This window comes from Mustela erminea, chromosome X (assembly GCF_009829155.1).
Source record: "Mustela erminea isolate mMusErm1 chromosome X, mMusErm1.Pri, whole genome shotgun sequence".
In the NCBI taxonomy this organism is placed as follows: Eukaryota; Metazoa; Chordata; class Mammalia; order Carnivora; family Mustelidae; genus Mustela; species Mustela erminea.
In genome coordinates, this window is record NC_045635.1 from 10,714,014 (window position 1) to 10,738,282 (window position 24,269).

The window sequence follows — 24,269 nt, forward strand, 5'->3', positions numbered from 1 at the left end:
TGGTATGCACAGTGCCCAATAAACACTTGTCAAAAATTGCTGAATGGATGTGCTAGACTACAACCCAGGTGGACTTCTGTTTAACACTAATATCTTTTCACTGAGGACCTAGAGCTGTATCTCCTCTGTGCTCTGTGTGCCTTCCTGCCCAGTACCACGAGCTTTGTAAAATTTGTAGCTGAGGCTCATCCAATGCATACAACTTTCTTTGAAATTTCTCAGTGGCTGATTTTCGAGTCCAGAGACCAGGGACAGTGCCCTGATACACTGCCACTGCCCTGACTTGAGTTCCATTGTCTACCTTTGCACATATGTGTGTTTTAATAGACATGGATTTGGTTTCTTCTCTGCTGTACCTGGAAACTGTCCTCCTACCCTTCTTAGCAAGTACCCCAGTTTCCTGACCACATCTACTATATTCTTTAAAAAAAATTATTTATTTATTTGCAAGAGGAGACAGATTGAGAGAGAGAGAGAGAGAGAGAGCAAGAGAACGCACATGCAAGCAGGGGGAAGGGCAGAGGGAAAGGGAGGAGAGCGAGAATCTCAAGCAGACTCCCCGCAGAGCACAGCCTGATGTGGGGCTCCATTCCATGACCCTACGATCACGACCTGAACCAAAATCAAAAGTCGGAGATTAACCAACTGAGCCACTCAGATGTCCCCACACCCACCATATCCTTGGTTGCCAGTGGACTAACCTTGGTTTCACAGCCATGACTTTACCAGCATGACTCTCTATTGTGACTGAGGATCATGATTAACACCTCCTATCTCACAACCCTGGTACAATCACTTAGAACCCCACGTGGGCCTAACTGTCCTGCTCTGGTTTCAAGTAGAAGGTAATATTTCCCAAAGAAAGTGCTAACATCCCTGAAAAATTGCAGACCACTTTCTCAGTCTTCCTATTTCCCTTTTAAAATTTTCTCCTTTTAATCTTTGCTGTTGACAGTAATTAAAGTCATCCATAGAGACATGTGGAAGTAATGCTTCTCAAGATATGCTCCAGGACACTAACATCAGTATTACCTGTGCTGCTTATCAAAAAGACCTGAGAACCTGGATTCAGATGCCCTTCAGATGACACTTATGCCCACCAAAGCTTAAATCCACTATGATAAAGGGTACCTTGATCAGACAACTGGCCTGGCAGTGTCTTTTAATCCACTGACTCCCTAACATTTCCTGATCCTTTCCCCATCTGTAGGTTGTATTAATGATGTACTTTTAACTTGACTTCTAACTTGCCCCCAGGTTACTTTCGCTTAAGGTCTAGGTGGCTTCAGAGGGTACTCTTGTTTGATACTAAATGCATTCTGTCAAATCTCCCTGGCATTAGAATGTCACATCGTTCAGAAATTTCAAAGTACAACTGAGAGGAGAGATTCAACAAACCTACATTTTACCATAAGGCTGTCCTTATGTTCTTGGGGATTTTGTTCTAGGATATTGGATGACTGGATTGTGTTCTAGGATATTGGATGACAAAGCCCAGTGGGGGCAATTAATGTGTCACTGATATACCCAGGTAGCCAGAAAGTTCCTATTTTAAGAAGCATTATTACTGGCATTTAAAGTTTTTTTATTATATTCAAGAATGCAAATTCACCTATAAGAAGAAATACTTTAATCTGGTCATCTTCACTTATAGTTTAGAATCATAAAAATTTTGAACAGGATAGGCTTGTGGGTGGCCAGAGATTTAGTTAAGGTCAAATAGCTCTTTATGGGTAAGCTGGGTCTACCACCTAGATCCCTGGATCCCTAGTCAATGACACTCCTACTCTGTGAGGCTACCAGGAGAGGCTAGAAGAGTTTTTAAAAGAATAGATCATGAGAAGTCTGGATTCCTGAAGAAAAATGAAAAGGGTATCCCTGACCAGGTACAGGGCAACTAAGTTTTTTTTCCCCCACAAGGAGAAAATGTAGTAGAGTGGAAAAAAATAAATGGATCTGACATCAATTAAGTTGGGTTCAAACCTAACTTTGGTAACTTAATGGTTTTGTAGCTTTGGGAAAATGGCTTAACCTCTGAGCTTCAATTTGCTTATCTTAAAAACAAAGAGAACACCGCATTATGTGATGGTATCCCATGACTGTAAAATAATAAGAGTACTTGACCTATAGCAAGTGCTCACAGAATTATGATTATGAATACTATCATTGTCATCACTTAAATTTTTATTTTTCCTTATTAAGCACTGTAATGCTAAAAACAAAAAGCAAAAAACCCTCACCATAAGTCCTGTCCCTTCTGTGGGGTTTTGTGGTGTGCTACACAGAGTGTGCTAAACATGGTCCCTAACAGAGGAACAATAGGAATATACCAGGGACCCTTTTGCTTCTCCTGAAAAACACAAAAGTATCCTTTTGTCCTTCCTCTACAAGCAAGACAGATTCCTGTACCATTAGAATCAACTCTCCCAAAATAGTACACTAGGAATCTTTGCTTCAAGCAAGATCACTCATTAAAATTTGTATTTCTACCTGAAAATTCGTTTTTTCTTCAAATGGCTTTTTTCTCCCCTTAAGAATCTTCCACTGAGAATGAATTCCCATTTCTAACACTGAGTTCCTTATGAACCGGTAGTTGTTTCAAGAGTCAGGAGCTTTCTGTCCACCCTAACAATGGGAAGTTAAATGATAAAATCAGCATCTGTCTAGCTATGTGACAATAGTCCTGGCCATGGACCCAGCTTTCTGTCCAAGGCTCAAGGACAGGTGGACTGAGCTTCCTAACTTTCCTTCAGCTTGATTTGCCGCACTTCTAATAAGAACCACTTAGCAACTTACAGAAGGGGCAAGCAAGCTTTGCTGGCTTCCCTTGCCTGCCTTGTAATTTCGCAATAGCCCTGGGCTCTGGTGACCAGGTTCCTCTCTTCTAAATCCACAGTCCTCTCCCATTTCCACAGCCTTAGGATGCTGATTCATTCATTTGTTCCACAAATATTGACTGAATACTCTGTGCCTAGCACTGTTTAAGATGGTTAAAAAAAAAAAAAAAAAAGAGTCCCCAGCTTTATGGATCTTGCATTGTTTTTTTCTTTCTTTCTTTTTTTTTTTTTAAAGATTTTATTTATTTACTTGAGAGAGAGACAGTGAGAGAGAGCATGAGCAAGGAGAAGGTCAGAGGGAGAAGCAGACTCCCCATGGAGCTGGGAGCCCGATGCGGGACTCGATCCCGGGACTCCGGGATCATGACCTGAGCTGAAGGCAGTCGTCCAACCAACTGAGCCACCCAGGCGCCCTGGATCTTGCATTCTTATAGGGGAGAGATACATGCAAGGGTAACTGAAACAGTTTATAATGTCTGCTTCTATCAGTCATTTAAACTTGGAGTAAGGCTTAAACCTGAGAGCGGTTTGATGGGCAGGGTGAACTGAGCAGGAGAGGAAGAATACGAAAGGGACATGAGATTTTGCAAGACTGACTTCCTGGGCTTCATTTTATTTATTTATTTATTTATTTATTTACTTTTGCTTTTAGTACAGAAATGGGTATGCAGCTTTCTTACTCTCAGTGAAGTAAAAGGGCCCCCGTAAGGAAACTTTATTCTTTACCTTGTGTAAACAGGAGCAGGGGTCCCCCCAATGCATGCGTGTCAACCGCAGTGACAGTAGGGGAATGTGTAATAAAGCTTCAGGAAATGAGTTCTTTAACAAAAAACGAATGGAAAATGGGTGGCTTCAGCTCAGTGCCTTCAGGGGCAGTGGCCTTAATATTTTAGATCACGGGGAAGACGAGAGCGTATCTGACACGCTGTAGGCAGTATCTGGCAGCAAAAAGCCCGAGTTTCAATTAAACTATTTAATTCTGTAAGACCCACCGAAATAGATGGAGAGCCAGAGTAAAAGAGATAAAATTTTTTTTCATGTTTTAGTATGATTTTGTGTCAGTCTTATTTGGTACTATTTCTACATCTCAGTAGAGATGTACTTTTGGGAAAATAATATCAGTCTAATTCCCCCCTCCCCCAAATTCACATTTTTAAAATAAAAAATAGCTTAAAAACAAAAGAAGTACAGTGGTAGTTACTTTTGGAAAGTTCTGTCCAGGCAAGAGAGCGCAGGGGAAGTTCTGGGGTAATGGGTGTATTTTAAATCTGCATCTGGATGCTTGTTAGATAGGTGGGTAAAGATGTAATATGTCATTATGCTGTAACATAAGATTGGTATGTTTTTACTGGGTTTAATGTATACTCCAATGAAAAAGGAAAAAAATAAGTAGAGGGCGAGTCTGAACTTGAGACCTGCAGATATGTGGTAAACAAGACCTCATAAATTATGGGCTCTGTGACCCATGAAGGGATTGATTAGGTCTCTACAATCTCTTCCCATTTGCTCAGCTAATGACCTGATTTAGCAAACTACGAGCCGTTAACTCTTTCTCTTTGTATTGGTGTCCATTGGGTTCCAATACAAAACCTATCAAGAAAGGAAATTAGAAAAACAAATGAGGAAGAAGGAAAATATTGGCTGAGTTCTCAGCTGAGACAGAATTCAGATAGTTTCATGCTTGTTGGGAACTTCTCTCAGTGGAGTTTTCCATACTTTTCATAGTTTTGACCCAAAGAATTCTGGGTCCCTGTAGGATTGTGAGATCTTCCACAAAGGCAGAAATAATGGTATGTGAGACCTTGTCTCCCTAAATCAATGTGATTTTTTAGTTCACTTCACAAAAAAAATAACATTAGCAAGCCTATGATTAAGAATATTACATTTGGGTTGTTTCTAATAGCAAATGGAATACCGTTGAATTACGTGTTGCATGCTTTTTAAAGTTGTATTCATATTCATTTCCACTATTACTATTTTCTAACTTCTCAAAAGTATGATGATGAAATTTCCAGTTTCTGGTTTTGATTCACTTAAATTATGCACATGCCCCCGATTGTTTTTGTCTGATGAACATATTTTTTATTTGATGAAAATATTTCCATTTTAAAAAAATAGGAGAGAAAAAATAGATTCTCATTGTTTTAATAACAAAAGCCTAGCCATAGATCCTGCTGAGCTCTCTTCCCCCTTAATAAAGTGCCGGGTCTTAAAAACTTTTTTTTTCCTTTTTTTAAATTATTATGTTAGCGATTACTAGAAAGTTTCATTTTGATTCTTTTACTTTAAAAAAAATTTTTTAAGATTTTATTTATTTATTTGACAGAGCGAGATCACAAGTAGACAGAGAGGCAGGCAGAGAGAGAGAGAGAGAGAGGAGGAAGCAGGGTCCCTGCTGAGCAGAGAGCCTGATGTGGGGCTCGATCCCAGAACCCTGGGATCATGACCTGAGCCGAAGGCAGAGGCTTTAACCCACTGAGCCACCCAATTCTTTTACTTTTACCTTAAAGTGTTCATGCCATTAATCTCAACAATATTGTGTTTTCTAAAAAAAAAAACAATAAAGTCTTTGTGATGGGAAAAAAATCTAAATATCAATATCTCCATTTATATCTTTCTCTAAAAGAACTCCATGACTGACAAAAATTATATTTCCTGTCTAAAATGTTATTTAAAAGTCAATTGTTTGAACTCAAAGCTATTTTCTTTCCTTTAGAAGCATGGTATTTGTGTTCTCAGAACAGCCCACAGAAGCTACGTAGTTTGTTTATCAAAGAAGGCAAAATACTGTATGTTTATGGCACAATTTTAATAATAATAAAAAAGGATTACTGAATAAGGTGGAATTTTATAATTTTACCTTTCAGCTATTGTTTGAAGATAGGCATGTTTAATTATGTGAAGATGGACACCTTCAAATAAATTATACTTGTCAACAGAGATAATGCCAGATAAGGAGTAAAAACGAAATATGAATCATCCCACCAAACCGAAGTACTCACTTTTAACAGAGTGTTGTTTATTTCCAAGACTGAAAGCTTGTTTTTACATAATTGGGATTACAATGCACTGCTTTGTATCTTGCTTTTCCCAGTCATTCTTGTATTTTAACAAAATTTTGAAGACTGTCAGCATAGATTCTTCACCCAATCTCACTTCAACTCCCAAGCATTTTTTCCTTTAACATAAGTGTGCCACTACTTCTTGTTTTGCCTTGGCTTGCATGGAATGTATGAAATAAAGCTGTGAAAGGAAAAGACAAGCGAACCGGGAGAGGAGAGCAAGAAAGAGCTTGACAGGAAGAAGAATTTAGGTACCTATTCAAGCATCAGAGGGTTCTATACATATAAAAGATGTCCGAGAGAAAATGAACAAAATTTGGAGCAGTGAACTTTAGAGTAACGGGGATGCTAATGTTGGAGCTAAATGGGAATAGCATCATTTTGTTCTATCCCATCCTTTGAAAAGGAGATGAATGTTTATTGGGTTTAAGGTCTTTCTTAGGGGACAGAGAGTGTTTGAGGTGATACTGGGAAGGGAACCTAGATCCGGTGATTCTCACTTTCCTTCCTTACATTTCTGAGGTCTAGAAAAATTGAATAGGAAGAGGTGTGCATCATCTCCTTGAGGAATAAACAAGGAAATGGTGGGAAAGAGATAGCAGCTCAGCCAGTATCCTGATACAAGGCATGGTCAGAGCTGGCTGGAGCTCTGAAAAGTTAAGGCAAAAGGAAAGGAAGAACATAGCAGTCTTTCTTTGGTGCGGAGAGGTGAAGACTATGGATAAGCTACCGTCCTCAAATGTCTTTTTCAACTCAAGCATCACTTGCTCCAGATTTGTCAAAATTCTAGAATAAGTGCTATAATATATTGTGAACCTGTCCATGTGGATTAGCAAATGAAGAGTTAAGCATTTGCCCAGTTCATGGAAGGAGACTCAATGCCCATCACAATCACTTATGTTTATCGCAGCATTTACTGTTCTTGAAGCAAAGTCCACCTCTCCCAAAGTAGAATTCTAAAACAGTATAAACTTCACGTGTTTTGGACATCAGTGTGGGCAAGAACGCATTGTTGTCATATGATACTATTTCTCAGCGCTCCTGTTGATTCTAGAATAGACTTGAGATCACTGAGGTGAGAGTCAGAGACTGGAAGTTGGGAAATAGAGAGTAAGAGGTTATAACAAAATGCTATAATATTTTTAAAATTTACAACGACTACTTGTTCACTTGAAAAATAGAGAGCAAGGGGTTATAACAAAATTCTGCAATATTCTTAAAATTTATCAATGACTACTTGTTCACTTGAAAAATAGAGAACATTGCACTGCATGGAGCTTAGAGTTCATTATTTGAATCAGTGTCTCTTTGCTTAATGCCAAATGTATTGTTGATTTGTTTCTCAAGAACCAGACCTCGCAGATCTAAAACTTCTTTTTAATTTTTTTTCTAAGACTCACCTTGACCTTATCCTGTCCCATGGACTTGAAGAATTTTCCAATGGATGTCCAGACCTGTACAATGCAGCTGGAGAGCTGTAAGTCCCCACTGTTGAAATGACTGCCTGCTTGTTTTAACTGATGACTTGGTTCTTTAAGCTTGTGATTAAGAAGAAAGGATTCATAAGACTCATTCTCTACATATTACCAACTCCCAAGGCCCTAATGGAAGGACAAGCAAGTGTGCCTGTCTCATACACAGAAAATCTTTCAAGTAAAATGCCAAATATCTCATCCTCTCTCACAAAAACAAACCTGATTCAGTAGCTTTTATTTGAAATGAAAACATCTCTTGGGAAAATTAAAATTACTTGTCATTCAATCTCTAAAATGAATCACTCTCTCATCAGAAAATTGTACTTATTTCTATCTTATGTTCATATAGACCATTACCCCAAAGGCATTTTGGCAGGAAGGGATAACTGATTTGAGAACAAGATACAGGGTCCTTAGCCGGAGGAGGACGTAAGAACAGGGGGGCCAGAGATGATATGGAAGAATAGGCATTTCCCTTCGATGGGTAGGGGATCCACAAAGGCATGGGGAAGGAAATAGAGAAATGCTGTCTACTTTGTCCCCTTTATGTCCTAGCCCTGATGTCACTGAAATCTTTGACATGTGCCATACGCTGCTGATGCCTCCAAGGTAATAGGATTTTTAGGCAAGAGACATGAAAATTTTTTTTGGCTTGTTCTGTCACTTTCTCTGTTTGTAAAGTGCAGAGAATAATAAGCAATACTGACCTACAGGGATGTTAGGAGATTTAATGAGGCAAGGGCAAGCAAATACTTTTAACTTCTTTGTTTAGATGAATAATAAAGATAAAAAGACACAACAACTATTATTAAAAAAGAAGCAGTGACAGGGTTTTCTTGTGATCACTTAAAATCACTGTAGATTTCTCTTGAAACTCCCTACAGAAGTAGACAAAACAATGAAATGTCTTTGTTTAAAGAAGTTGTCAGGGACAAAATTAGAATTTCTGATTTACAATAGGTTTTATGTATTTTTTTTTTCCCCTATTGCCTCTTCTCTTGAGAAGAAAGTTGAGAAAAACATTTTCTTATATAATGGTTCCTTCTTTGTGTCTCCTCTACTGGTCCAAACTCTCTCTTGCCTCAACCCAACACTTATTTTCTCTGTAAAACAGCAAAGCATAGCTGTCATCTGAGGCTCCTCCAAGATTTAAAATACTCCAATTAGTAAATACGTTTGGTCCTTGCAGGCCCTAGAAGTAACGAAACCACAAAGTGTTCACCACTAACTTCGAATAGGAAGGATGGGAATTATTCCTTCCTTTTTGACCCTCATCTTACTTACTTCCTCCTTCCTCATCTATCTTTTCCTCAACTGTCTGTCCCAGTCTGGGGCTTCAGGATGGCTGGCAACAACTATTATTGTGGTGACCAGTAAGAAGGTGATTGGATACGAATATGGGATTACACGAATATGGGAATATAATCTTCTCACATTGGTTGGAGACACCCAACGAGTACTCATATAGTGTTGCAGTGCAAGAGACAGGGTTGGCCATTCTCTTTGTGGAACATCAATGTTTGTACAGGCTCCTCTTTGTAATCCCTTGCTTTCCATATTTTGGTTTTGGCTTTGAATAGAAAAGGTGGCTCAAAGAAAGAGGAAAGTAGATTCCAGTTAACTGTGTCATTCATTTCTGGGTAGCTTTGGTGAGTCACTATCTTACAGTAAACAAGAATCTATAAACTCAATAAATATGCTCAAGTTATTGGCTCACCAAGACCTCACATAATATCCCTTGTCCTCCTCACTTTCATGTTAGAGTTCAAATACCACAAAGAGGGAAGGGAGAGAAATGATACCTGAAGGAATAGCAGCCTTCATCCTGGGTTGCAAAAAGATCCAGAAACACTTAGCACATAATGACCTAGTTAGTGGGAACTTGGAAACTAAGAGCTAACTCTGGTTTACTAAACCGATAACATTCTTGCTTTGTATGGTTCAGGAGTCATATAACATTACAACCTTACATGATGGAGAATCTGTTTTACGTCATATTAGTCATTGCGATGAGTGGGTCCAGTTAGCAAGATGCTAGCACAAATGAACATTCCCGATTTGCATTATTCCACAACTTCCTTTTAGGTTGTCTGCCTATGCTTCCCCACTTGGCAAAATAACAGAGGACTGACCACAAAAACTTTAACCGAAGCTTTCTTTTTTTTAAATTTAAATTTAATTAGCCAACAGATTGGCTAATTAATTGGCTAACAATAATACAGCATTACTTTTTGATGTAGTGTTCAATGATTGATTAGTTGTGTATAATACCCAGTGCTTATCGCATCATGTACCCTCCTTAATGTCCCTCACCCAGTCACCCCATCCCCCCAACCATCTCCCCTCCAGCAACCCTCAGTTTGTTTCCCGGACGCAGAGTCCCTCATGGTTTGTCTCCCTCTCTGATCTCTTCCCTTCCGGTTCTCCCTTCCTTTCCCTATGATCCTAACATAAGCTTTCTGAAAACAAATCTAATATCCCTAGAAGAGGGGCCAAGTTTGCAATGGAAGTATTTTAGGCAGGACTGTGATGAATTCAGTCTCATTTAATAAAAAAGAAGAAGAATTCTTTTCATTTGAAATACTAAGACTAGTGCCATGAATTGGATTATCTTACCGGATTGTCACAGACACAGCTCTTTCAAGTAAAGACAACCTTCGAAGGATTTTTATATCCATTTAGTTGTTTGTTCTTCAGAAAGATTTAGTAAATCAAAAGGGCAAAAGAAAATGGACTTTATAGATTCCATTCTCCCATTACACAGAAAAAAATCATTCAGAAATAGCTTTCTCTCTTCAATTTCTTTGGCTTCAATGACATGTAGCTGACATGATGATTGTAGCTCCCTTACTAAAAATGATTTTGAATTGATTGAGCATGTGTCTGCTTTAGATGGTTTCCTTGTTTGTTCTTTACATGGCTAGACTTTCAAACTTTCTTGGAAAGATGCATTTAATTTTTCACTATGATTTGTTTACTCCAGTTGGGTACACGATGAATGACCTGATATTTGAGTGGTTAAGCGATGGTCCAGTTCAAGTTGCTGAAGGACTGACCCTGCCTCAGTTTATTTTGAAAGAAGAAAAGGAACTTGGCTATTGCACAAAGCACTATAACACTGGTAAGTTTACTTTCAGCTGCTAAGCCCAAGTGGGCTCTAGTCTGCAACATGGCCTACATACCACACCCCCTTAATTGCTATATCTTCACGAAGAAAATGAAGCTACAAGACACAGACCTTGGCTCAAAACCCCCTTTACAGATAAGATGCTTGGGCCCTCTGGCATAAATCAGTGAGCCCAATAGATAATTTTTTCAAAATGGAGTTAAAGGAAAAAGATTTGGGATTCTTCTGTTGTTCCCTTGCTGACCATGTGCTGTCAAATGAGTCTGAGGAAATGTGTACAAGACTTCGTATATAGGGCAGGAAACGTATAAATTCTGGCCCATTCTTGACATCCACTCTTGCCACTGGATCCTCAGATCAGTTTGTATTCTCTGAGAGAGGAATAATAATTTAATAATAATAATAATAATTTCTGTAAACCCAGAAATACAGTTACTCTGCACTCCACTCCTTGGTGGTGATGGTGATAAGAATTTGGATGAAAACCAGCTGATGGGAATTCAGCTGGCTCTGATGCCATGCACTGTCAGTAGTGCTGATAGACACATGGGTCAGAGGGAGAATATGAGTTGGTAGTAACAAGTGGGCATATGTTGTTACCTGGAAAATCGTGCCTGTCTAGTAAAGTTGATGGCTTTTCCTATGAATGTCCCGGTGTTTGATACCACATAAGCTGATCATGGAGAGGAAAGCTAGACAGGATGGTTTATTCAGTGACTGCTCCAGGTCACTTGCTAAATAGAATGTTCATGAATACTTATTCCAATAGTCAATAGTGCTTCTTATGAAGTGGCCAAAACCTGATTCCAAGGTGTTTTTCCTGACCAAGAGGAATCCGACCTTCTCTCTCATAATTTGTGTGGACTAAGCCAAATTACCTTCCAGGGTTCTGTCTCCAAACCAATTAAAGAGGAAGAAAAATGGCAAGAGGCAGGAACATCTGTCTCTTTATAGTATGTTAAAAGTTGTAATATCTTTGTATGTACTCTTTTTTATAAATACTGTAACACTGTAAATAGATTCTAGGAATATTCTAAATGTCCTCAAGCAATTACCCAGAAAGCTAGGAAATTGCTACAATGACTAGATTGTATGCAGGGCATACACAAATGTACATTTTTCTCTTATTATGAATAGCACAAAGATAGACAATTTTTCAAATACTTTGAGAGCCCCATGTGAACTTTACTATTTTCAACTGTTACATATTATGCATTATATATTATATGCTATACATATATACCACAGGTTATATATTATATGTTATATATTACATATTATAACTTCACAAAATGTGACTATTTCTACTGGTCAGTTTCTGACAGGCTTGCAAATTCTGAAGCTTTGTCTAAATAATCAAGCTACAAGCACAGATTTAGAAAAATGATTTGGTCTAGTGTCTCTCTTTTTTTTTTTTTAAAGTAGGTTCATGCAGGGTTTGAATTCACAACCCTTTTCACAACCCTGAGATCAAGACCTGAGCTGAGATTAAGAGTCAGATTCTCAACCTACTGAGCCACCCAGGTGCCCTTAGTCCTGTGACTCTTTAGATCACTCATTCTCACAACTGTTAATTGAATTACTGGTAGAGTTGAAAAAGAGTTGAATTGGTTATGTAGGGTGAGCATTTTGTGCCATCTTCCAAATCCACCTGTAATTAAAAACTAAACAATGGGAGGCAAGAATGGGAAAGATAAATTCGAATTGGATTTTATATCATTATTTCCTGCTTTCAGGAAAGTTTACCTGCATCGAGGTTAAGTTTCACCTGGAACGCCAGATGGGATACTATTTGATCCAGATGTATATCCCCAGTCTGTTGATAGTCATTTTGTCCTGGGTCTCCTTTTGGATAAACATGGATGCAGCCCCTGCTAGGGTTGCACTGGGCATCACCACCGTCTTAACAATGACCACCCAGAGTTCGGGTTCCAGGGCATCTCTGCCAAAGGTAAGAAGTCTCCTTAGTTGACAACAAGTGATGGGGATCGGGGGGCGGGCGCGGGTTGTCAAAGGTCTTGTGACCTGGAGAATGCTGTGGAGACAGAAATGTTTGGCATCCTGTGGTACTGTTGGAGGTGCAATGTAAGAAGAGAATGAAGAGCTGAGTTTGAGAGAATTAGAGCTCTGAGGACATGGGAGATTCCTAATCAGATCAATTAGGGCAGAGGGGAATCACGGTTGAGAGAGGAGAGGAAGGAGTGGAGGCAGAAACATGGCTCAGGAATTATGTCTAAGAAGTCCTTGACTGCTTTTGACCTCATGCTGTTCATGAGCCATGAAGCTTGTAGGAATTAGAGTAAGATTGATGCAACTTATGCTATATTGCCAAGTGTTTATTGGTGAGCCTATTGTGATTCATACACTCAGTGAAGTCATTTACAGTAAAAAAAAAAAAAAAGTTTGAATAAGCTCCTGGAAATTTATACAGAAAAGCTACATCATTGAGTATATATGAGATATAACTATAAAAATTAGAGTGCAGCAAAGCAGATACATGAATCTTTGCCATTCCTTAATTTACCTTAATGGCTGACACACTATTATTTTCAAGTGACATGGTTACCTAGAGAAAGAACAGTGGAGTCTTCCAAGATGGTGAAAATTCTGACAACCATGGCAGGTGGATAAAGAAGCGTGAGATGGATAATAGGTACACATAGACATTTTGTAGCACTTCAAATAGTAATCCATAATGGCTGTATAATTTATTTTTATGTGAGGGCAGGCCCTCTATAGTTGTAAGTATTGCCTAAACAAACAATGATAATTGTCCTGTTCATGAAGTGTCCCAGCACCCCGAGAGAGTGCCTATGGGTATTTCCTTTTCACTGGAAAAGTACATTGAGTCGCTGGCTTCAGTTTTCCAGGAATGTGAGTTCAATTTAGTATTCACTGTACACTGTCTCATACTGGTTGAGCAGTCTCTCCAAAACCTAGTTCCAGCAAATAATTGAGGTATAATCCCCTATTTTTGCTGGCTTGAGCTTATGTTCAATTGTGCTGCATTTGACATGAGATATGTTAGATCATGTTCCACATTATCTGCTGTGCTGGAAGATAAGATGACATATGGAGGAGGTCTGTGGCTGTCCTGGAGATGGACTGAATGCTGGGGGAACTGTCATACAAACTTTCCAACTTCTATGCCTCCAAAGATAAATATTAGATTTGTATGCTAATAGAGAAAGGGATAAATCTATTTCTGATATTTTTTAATTTTCTCGGATAACATACTGTACAAAATACTTGTGTTGCATTCCTATTGAAATACAGATAGCAGAAATACTAACAGCTTTCTTTTCAGCTACATGATCACAAATCAATTTTACCTACTAAAAATTTTAATCCACTGTGTGCCTCAACCCAAACAGGTTCATTTACTTATGGCTTGTTAGTCATTAGTTCTAGCCATCACTGCATGCTATGCCATTAAACCCCATGCACAAAACATGTAGTTTACAATTTAATAGATAGCTAAAGAATTGATTACAAGTTGTAAACAGATAATGTCAAAAAGGAAGACATTTATAGCCTCCAAATTCCCATTGCTATTTAAAAAAGTAGTCATTTCATCTCAAAATGGGAGCTTCTGTTTTTATAAATTTGCTATTCATTATTATTAGCTATTATGATTCTACATCAATGGTCAAAACTATTGTTGAATCAGTGGTCACTGATCAGTGATCTTTGTCTGTAGAGGCAATCAGGAACTCCGATAAACTAAGAGATAAGTATAATCAAAATTCATTTTATACTTGGCTCCAAACTCATAGTGGTTATCATTTTGCCATCAGCAGGTTTATCATCCTACGTATGTTTTTCTGAGGCTATTATTAAACATGGTTGGCTCTCAACTGACTGTGGGGAGATGTGACTCATATGGATAACAGTGAGAAAGGAAAATGGGATAAAAAGTGAGTCATGAAAAATAAAAAAATTGACCATACATTTACACACACACATACACACACACATACTCATTTTAATTTATAAACACTGTAGTCCCCAAGCAGAAGCACCACTGTGCTGATTGTACAGTTGTCTCAGAGTTGGTAGCTCTTTACAGACTAGGCATGCACCTTGCACTTTAAAAGTAAGACATGCTTGTTAGAGAAAAAATAGAAGATATAGAAAATACCATTAACATTAACTATCCACTAAGTAACTGTTGTTAAGACTTTGGTATATTTTCTTCCAGCCTTTCTTTGATGCACATTTGGAGGCAAACCCACACACATGCATACCCAGAAAATAGGATCAAAACTGTCTACAAAGTCAGTTATATACTATCTTCCATTTCCATAGCATTAAAAATCTATCATGAACATAATTTTCAATGACATAATAGTCTATCTGGTATATTAATCACCATTTATCTCACTATCTTGGATATTTAGGATTTTATTGTTTGCTTTTCTAAGTGTTATCGTTATATATTTGTATATGAGGGCTTGTGTCTCATTGTGTTCTAGAAGACGTGTGTGTGTATTTATTCATTTATGTATTTATTATATTATGTTAGTCACCATACAGTACATCATTAGTTTTTGATGTAGTGTTCCATGACTCATTGTTTGCATATAACATCCAGTGCTCCATGCAATCTGTGCCCCCCTTAATACCTATCACTGGGCTAACCCATTCCCCACCTCACTTCCCTCTAAAACCCTCAGTTTATTTCTCAGAGTCCATAGTCTCTCATGGTTCATCTTGCCCTGATATATTTTTTAAATCTTATTTTACAATTGGAAAAACAAAGAAGAAATTGAGGATGATTAGAGCAAATTAGGGACAAACTGTAGGGAGATGCCCAGTATCTTCCCATTCAGGCAAAAATTTTGTCTTGTTCATCAGGTTAACTTCAGCATTTAGTACAGTCTGTTACTTATGCTAGATGATCAATAAATCCTCACTGAATGGATGAAGAAGTTAATGAACAACCACGTTTCCCCATGGGAGACCATGTGGAAGATAGACTTAACACAGAATCTATAAATGTTTTGCAGAAAATACTGGAGTTCTAATATACGGAGAATCTCATAATAATATCACATACACTACAGAAGAATGGAATTTCTCTAAAGGACTATGTCTTTCTTTTCAGAAGTCCTCAAGTAGACTTTGGGAAGTTAAGAATATATCCGCAAATACATATTCTAAAGTACAGGCAGGCCTCACAGATCTAGATCTTAAAGACTTCTTTACACTCAACCTCTCCAAGCCTGTTTCCTCATTTCTAAAATGAGAATGACCTTATCTGCTCCTTGTAAAAATTGAACTAGGATGAGATGAGGTATTACATATATAAATCATTTTGCCCAGTTTTAGTACATGGTAGCACTCAATTCATTCTGGTTATTTTTATTGTTATTTGTTCCCTGTCCATAATATGATAGAAAAGACTGCTCCATGGGATGGGAAGTAATATTAGAAGACTCCTAAAGGGCCTTATGAGTAGAAGATACCATGTTCTTTGGATGGCCCATTATTTGTTTATAATCATAATGCAAATGAGGCGAGCTAAAGTTTGTTATATGCATGTGTGTGTGTATAAACCCACATAACATGTCTTTCATAGGTAGGCAATCTATTGAATGGGTTAAGCTCTAGAGCATCTGAATAAGCAATGGCTCTATTTTTCTCCAGTCACTTCCATTAAACATCCTCCGTTGGTTTTATTTCCCCTGTACCCGGAGGACACTTCAGAAGGATTCCATAGATTCTCAGTTACTATATGCCATGCCATTAGACTCAGAATGAACTAAAGGTGTTTTACAATTTAATAGACTGCTAAAGTATTGGTGATAAGTACTGTAGCACAGTCCATTATCAGATTTTTTTAAAAAATCAGATAGCTTGAAACAAAACTTTATTCTAACAACCAACTCAACGCTCTTTTCCTTCCTTGCCCCCAGCCCAGGCCTAATCTTTGGCTTGAAGATGTCCAGAGAGGTGGACATTTGTCTGTTCTTACCCTTGCTTTTCACAGTTGTTACCCTTGCTTTTCCAATTCTCTTCCCCACTCCTGTTGCTTGCTTCTCTACTGTTAAGGGCTGAGAGTGAAAGAGTGGATGGAAGAAAGTTGTACAAGACTGACACTATTGTATTTGAACTTTTGCCTTCTCTAATGGGAAGCCTCCAAATACTGCATTCTTGATGGTTGAACTTGAGTTCCTTGATAATTCCTGGGGATCCTGCACATGACACCATTCATGGATGAATAACGCAATCTCTGGCCGGTATCATATCTCCTCTAATCTATCACCTCCTACCAGCATATCTCATACAACTTCTTACTCCCAGGCTCTCCTTACTCAAGTAGATAGCCCTCCTGGTTGACATGTTTTGAAGATGGTTCACATCTACCTTCCACACCATTTATTTGGTGCACCAAGAATGTGTGTTCATTGCCTTGCTAAATAGTGGAAATGCAACTTAACTGTTAACATATTTGCTTTCACCCTACCATCTTAGGTATTCTAGCTAGCTTACTCCCTTCAGAACTTATTCAGGTGAGAAACAAGTACTGCTGTTCATTTTTTAAATAAAAACCCAAACTTCTGAGGATACATGACAAGTTCTCCTAATAACACCTTTACTCTCTGATCCAGGAGCAATATGTTGAAATTTCAGCAGCTCAACAGATACATGACATGTGCAGGAGATGCCAGTCTTTTCTCTTACCAGGGTGGGGGTAAACCTCTTCTCCCCATCTTTAGGACAATAGGGAAAAGGCCACAGCACTGTCGTTATCCATGAATCCCATTACTTCAAGTAATTCTTTTCAAATGTCTAGTTTTCTGTAATGTTACAGGGTATGGAGTGCAACTGTCTCTAGATGACATTTGCTTTGTTCTAGCAAGTCCTGTATCCTTCATGCATACGTGTAGAGTCTCCCTTCAGAGTGAGGCTTAAGTTGACATTCTGAGAAAAGAATATCCCATTCCCATACTGTTACACTCATGAATAAACATACTTAATTTTAGAGCTTTATCCCTATGAGGGCAAGGGCTCCATTGATATCATCCATGTTTACATACCTACTGCTTAACACAACACCTGACTCATAGTAGGTGCTCAGTAAAGAGTGGGTTAGTAAATGAATATACAGTATTAAAAAGACTTATGGTTAAGTGGTATGCCAGGTGTAATTTAATTGTTGATTCATTCATCCATTCATTTATTCAACTAATATTTATTGAATGTTTTCTCTGTGCCACCCATTGTGTTAGAGGTTAAGGAAATCAGAGATAAATAAAACATAGTCCCAGCCCTCAGGAACTTGTCTTCTAGTATGCCAGAGGCAGATACTTGGAAGGGTAATTGTTACACAATGCAGAATACAAGGATACCCAGAAGGATGCCTAACCTATTAAATGAAGTAGGGAGAAATGGAGGGGGAGGAAAGGAGCTGGAAGAAGAGAGCCAGAGAAGGAGGGAGAGAAGTAGTGTTAGGAAAATGGCTTGGAGGGATCCTGAGCTGAATCTATGAAGCAGATTAAATAGGTAAGGTAGGAGGTGGCAAAGGTCACCCCAGGCAACGAGGACTTCCTACTCATAATATTTGGGCTACACTCAAAACAAGCTTTTCTAGAAGACATTCTGGGCAGGTTTCCAACGTGCTTCACAAATTTTAAACACATTTCAAGTAAGAAACTTGTGTTTATTGATTCCAAGTTAATTTCCTGCTTTCCTGCCAACCAAAGCTTTTTGTGGTTTTTGTTTTGTTTGGTCTGGTTTCGTTTGGTTTGATTTGGTTTCCAGAAGTTCCATCTCCTCCCTAAATACAGGAAAATGAAATGCCAGCATGGTATCTATTCTATAGGTGCCTTCCCATTTGAAGCCGTAAATTTGGTTTTCTAAATATACATCTCTGCCAACCTCCAAGAAGCTGATCTGCTGGTAATTTTCTATTTGGAGCACAAAACCCCTAGTAGTAGACTAAAAGCTGGGTGTATTATTGTCTTTTTGACCCACAGGAAAAAAACCAGGATGAATTGAATAGAAGGCTGTGAGACATCAGGCAGGCTTTGAATGTGGCCAAACAGAGTTAAACAATTATTTTCCTTTACTCTGTATTTGCTATTATTGCTGAATGGTTTGAAGCTACTCCTAAGTGAGTCTTGAGTCCTCCTCTGTAGCAGCAACCCAGAGACTGTAGAGGTGAGAGTCAGTGTTGGTAGGGGACAGTTGGGTTGATGTGGTATGCTGGTGACTGACAGATCCTTAACCATCTCCTTAAAGCACGGATCCAGAGGTATTATCTTTGGCCATTATTAACTGAAATGCCCTATGTCCTATATAAGGAAATTTCCCCTTACTTTTCAGCCATCTGGTCAACTAAGACCAGCTGGACCATTTCAAGCAGCTGCCAAACCCAGGACAGCTTGAAATTTAAAACAAAAGAGGCCATAGTCTTACCATGTTTGGTCTTGATTTATTCCCCATGAGAATGTTTCTAGCTAGAGACTGTAGTAAGAGAAACTATGAAAGCAGTAAGGCTGATACTTACAGAAGTTTTGACGTAAGAATTTGTCTGGATGTCTGTTTTAACTCTAAAAAAGTAAAAATGATTGCTCCTTGAATCAAGTACATCCCCAGCTAATTTGAATGAATCTCCTAGGTCAGATTGGTATTTCTGGAAGAAGATGAAAATAATTCTGTCTTGTAAAATCAAGATTTTAATTAGTTCTCAGATAAAAGGTTGAAAAGTAAGAAAGCCAAGCTTCGGCAAATTGATCTGCAGGCCTGCTTGCTTTAGCCAGATGTCTGCATATATGGGAAACTACATAAACTTTCCCTTCCAGTATTTCCTGAGACACAGCAAATTAAAGAGTTGTTGATATAATGAGTATATGATAAAAATATGCAAAGAGATGAAGTGCACGAATTCTCTTGGGACAGAGCTGGAGCACCAGTGGCACTTTAGATCAAGAATACTGTTGTTAACTATGGAGTATTATGCCTCCATCAGAAAGGATGAATCCCCAAATTTTGTAGCAACATGGACGGGACTGGAAGAGATTATGCTGAGTGAAATCAGCAGAGAGAGTCAATTATCATATGGTTTCACTTATTTGTGGAGCATAACAAATAACATGGGGGACAAGGGGAGATGGAGAGGAGAAGGGAGTTGAGGGAAATTGGAAGGGGAGGTGAACCATGAGAAACTGTGGACTCTGAAAAACAACCTGAGGGTCTTGAAGGGGCGGGGGGTGGGAGGTTGGGGGATCCAGGTGGTGGGTATTAGGGAGGGCACGGATTGCATGGAGCACTGGGAGTGGTGCAAAAACAATGAATACTGTTACGCTGAAAAGAAATTAAAAAAAAAAAAAAGAATACTGTTGGCAGCCTTTACAGTGAAGCTGACAGTGGGAGAAGCTCCCCAAGCTGTGCTTCTGCTCAAGTCCTCATGAAGTTCATATATCTTTTTGGCATAGCTTCTAAGGTTCAGGATTATTATTTTTTATTTTAATTCCAGTACAGTTAACATACAGTGTTATATTAGTCTCCAGCATACAATATAGTGATTCAACCCTTGAGCGCATCATCCATTGTTCATCACAAGTATCCTCCTTTACCCCATCACCTATTTCAGCCAGCCCCCTGCCCACCTCCCCTCTAACAACCATCAGTTTGTTCTCTCTAATGAAGAGTCTGTTTCTTGCTTTGTCTCTTTTTTCCCTTTGCTCCCTCGTTCTGTTTCTTAAATTCTACATGAGTGAAATCATATGGTATTTGTCGTTCTCTGACTAATTTCACTCAGCATTATACTCTCTAGCTCCATCCATGTCACTGCAAATGGTTAAGATTTCATTCTTCTTTATGGCTGAATAATATTCTGGTACACACACACACACACACCTTCTTTATCCATTCATCTATTAATGGACTCTTGGGCAACTTCTACTTCTATGATTTGGCTACTGTAAATAATGCTTCAATAAATACAGGGGTGCAGGTATCCCTTTGAATTAGTGTTTTTCTATTTTGGGGGCAAATACCCAGTAGAGTGATTACTGGATCATAGGATAGCTCTATTTTTAACTTTTTGAGGTTTCTCAAAAAGTTAAAAACAGGATTATTTTGAACTCTCTCTTTCCATTTCACTAAAATGGGTAACTCTATCTAGGTCATACAGCCTAAAAGTCTTTGGTTCTTATAAATGCCACACAGTGAGGGGAAAATCAACTATTATGGAACATGTACTACATAAAGAAACAGAACTTCTTAAGAAGACTGACATATACATAAAATATATTATAATTCAGTAGAGTATGGGCAGTGGGGTAGATTTTTTACAAAAATGGCTATAATGATTCTCCTCTCTGTATCCACACCCTTTGGGTAATAGCCCTTCCTACATTGACTGTCAGTTTGACTATGTGACTTGTCTTGGCATGTGGGACAATGGCAAATGTGACATAAGCAGAGACTTCAAAAATGCTTGCATACTGTAGCTAGCTTTCTCTTGCTACTCTTGCGATCCTATACACACTACCATGTGAATTCTGCCAGGCTAGCCTTTGAACGATGAGAGACATGTAGCCCAATTATCTCAGTTACCAGGATGACAGCCAGATAACCACCACTTCCTTATTCTTGTTCTAGGCACAGTGGCCTCCTTGGGGTTTCCTGAATATGCCACGCACATGCTCTCATTCCCAAGCCTTTGCAATGACTATTCTCTGTGTCTGGAACACTCTGTCCCCAGATATTTACATGATAAACTTTTCCACCCTTTCCAAGTCTTTATTCAAATCCTGCCTCTCCAATAAAGCCTTTTCTAGCATTTATCACCACACCCATGCCCTCATCAATACCCTGACCCACTTCTCACTTTTTTTTTTGTTTTCCCACTGTACTTTATTACCTTATAGCAAAACTCCATTATGGATTATGTTTCCTGTATATTGCCTGTTTCCCCTAGCTTGACTATGAATGCCATGAGGGCAAAGATCTTTATCTAGTTTGCTCCCTAAAACAACACCTAGTCTATAGTGTCTGCTTAGTAAATGTTTGTGGATAGAATGAATGAATGAATGAATGAATGAATATACACATCTCTAAAGTCTAGTCATTGTGAAAAATCCATCTAAACTTTCTTAAGGATACAGAACAAATAAAAGGAACCCACATAGCCAGGGGCCCATCTTTCCTTAACTGGCTGGCTATTCATTACTACAGAGAACCCTGACTGCCTATGTTATAGTACTAGAACATAATTACATTATTTTAAAGTTTTCCTTCTCTGGCTATATCAAATAGTGTCATGGACATTTTTTGATAGCTGTTTCTTATATAGAGAGCAATCTAGCCAAAGAAATAATAATAAAACAGCAATGGTTTAGATGATGAGAAAGTGTGCATACAGGCTATTTTTATCTAAATTTTGCTTCCTGGGCACTGTCACAACTAATTTGGAAGTTTCTCAGTGTGCCATTGCAAGTGTCTATTTCCCCTTCTTGCTGCTCCAGTTTGTTTGCATGTAAGTGGAGCCTCTGAATTCTAATGAAGGCATCCAGGACTCTCCTCATCTGAGCTCTCGACAGCCCCTCTGGGCCACAGGTGCCACACTGTACTCTTTCCTAGGGGCCCAGACATCAGAAAATACTCTCCTTTCTTTACCTAACAAAAACCAAGTGGATTTTTGTTTTCTTCTGATTTTAGTTATCAAAGACTGTGCATTTAAACTTAAGGATTGCTTTGGGCTACATCTAGGACTTGAGAGGCCATGAGCTCTGATCTGAAGCCAACTGTGTATACCTAAAGCAAATCATTTTCCATCCCTCCCAATAATGGGGAAGGGGGTACAACTTCATTTGATTTCCAAAACTGACTGTGCCTTGATGAAACTGGAGTATCAAAATATTTTCCAAACTACACATGAACTGAGCTTATAAAATCTTAAACTTGTGTGTTACGGGAATAACCTCTGCAATCCTACTAGGGATGTGAAAACTGATGACATGAAGGTCAATTCACTTCTCATTTTTTAAAATCCGCTAAAGTGGGGGTCCCTGGGTGGCTCAATCCATTAAACATCTAGCTTTGGCTCAGGTTATGATCCCAGGGTTCTGGGATCGAGCCTGGTGTCGGGCTCCCGGTTCACCGGGGAATCTGCTTCTCCTTCTCCTTCTGCCTCTCTACTTGCTTGTGCTCTTTCTCTCTCTCAAATAAATAAAATCTTAAAAAAAATCAGGTTGAAGTGGATGCCACTTCTTACATGAAGCCCACACGGATCTCCATAAAATGTAAATGACCTATTTTCCTCGCCTCCACGGTACTTCGTGCTTTGTATCAATCATTGCATTTTGGACTCCTGGCTCAGTGATCAGGGCCCATGTGTCCTTTATTGTAAACTTTATTGTAAACCCCTTGTGGAGAGGACCTAGTATCATTCAACTCTGCATAGCCCCTGTGACATACACAGAAGCAGTCCTCAGTAGTTATTGCTGAAGTAATATAAGAAGACCACGTTCAACAGCTCCTAATGTTTGGTGATCAGAGTAGAAATTACTGCCAGAGCCTAATCGGTCTGAATAGAAAGTGTCACTAAAGCAGAGGGTCTCAGACTTTGTTGCATGTTAGAATCAGCTGAGGAAATTTTCAAGCCTTCTCAGACTTCACCACAGAGAAATGAAATTAAACCATCCGGCAGTAGGGTCCAGGCATCAGAATTCAAAGAAAAATTTCATGTGTAGCCAGGGCTGAGAACTGCAGCTCTGAATTTTGCTGTGGTCTGGGCAAATGTTTTCAGTGTTTATCATGTACCAGAATATATATTCATTTGAACTTCACAATACTCGGAACTAGATACTATTATTATCCTCACTTTGGAGATGATGGTACCAAGGCACAGAGGAGTTAAGTAACTTGCTCAAGTTCATACAGAGCTAAACCTGTCGTTTAAGCCTAACGACTAATCATGGTGGCACGCCATCTTTCATAGTTAACAGCTGTGGGATTCCTTCCACGTGCCTGGCCCTGTGCTAAACCCTTCACATAGGTCTTGTCACTGCAAACAGATGACATATGCCTGATTTTGCATCATCGGGTAACAGATAGGGAAATGGAAACACAAAGAAGTTAAGTAATTTGTCCAGTTGTTTTTCTAGCCAGTGAAGAAGATTCAAACCACTGGTCAAGTCAAATCCTCGTGAAGGAAGGACTAAGAATTTTAAGTTACACCACGCTGTCCACACCATGCTAATTTCAGGTGGAAACTCTGACTGTGAGAGAAGTTATTTTCCAAGCCCCGAAATCCCTGTCTGTGGCTATGCATATTGTATTCACCCAGTGCTGAATGCGGTGGGCATCTTTGCTCTTGGATGGAGAGACAGTGCTTGCCTGACTGCCCTCTTGCATATTATGAAGAACTTTTAATGGTTCCTGAGGCTTCCCTTACAGGGTCCTCCTCAGCAGACTCTTTGACAGACTCAGTTGCTGTTTACTGCTTTGGTCAGCCATAGCCATTTTAACCACCATTTTCATCAGCTCCCAGGTGTGATTATGTTAAGAGCCCCACCAGGCATAAGCCATTATCTACCATTCATTGTCAGCTAAAAGGCTGAACAAAAGCAGACTGGGTAATCATCAACAACAAAACGGTTAAATAAATTGTGGCCCATTCATACAGTGAAATACTAGGTACAAAAATGTAACAACCGCAGGCTCACTTAACAACAGAGACGAATCCCTCAAATCTAATGTTGAAGAAAAGTTAACACACGCAGAAAAAACATTCGCCGGCAAAATTCATCTA

General features: G+C 38.9%; 2 protein-coding genes across 3 annotated transcripts in view; one reads left to right on the top strand and one right to left on the bottom strand.

Annotated features, from left to right (window-relative positions):
- FANCB (FA complementation group B) overlaps window positions 1–24,269 on the bottom strand; it is a 367,435-nt gene that overhangs the window by 95,296 nt on the left and 247,870 nt on the right. The window lies entirely within an intron of this gene.
- GLRA2 (glycine receptor alpha 2) overlaps window positions 1–24,269 on the top strand; it is a 180,614-nt gene that overhangs the window by 60,862 nt on the left and 95,483 nt on the right. For both annotated transcript variants that reach the window (XM_032331174.1, XM_032331175.1), the window contains exons 5-7: window positions 7,294–7,376; window positions 10,358–10,495; window positions 12,238–12,452. In XM_032331174.1, the coding sequence (XP_032187065.1) occupies window positions 7,294–7,376; window positions 10,358–10,495; window positions 12,238–12,452 (436 nt within the window). The remainder of the gene's footprint in view (window positions 1–7,293; window positions 7,377–10,357; window positions 10,496–12,237; window positions 12,453–24,269) is intronic.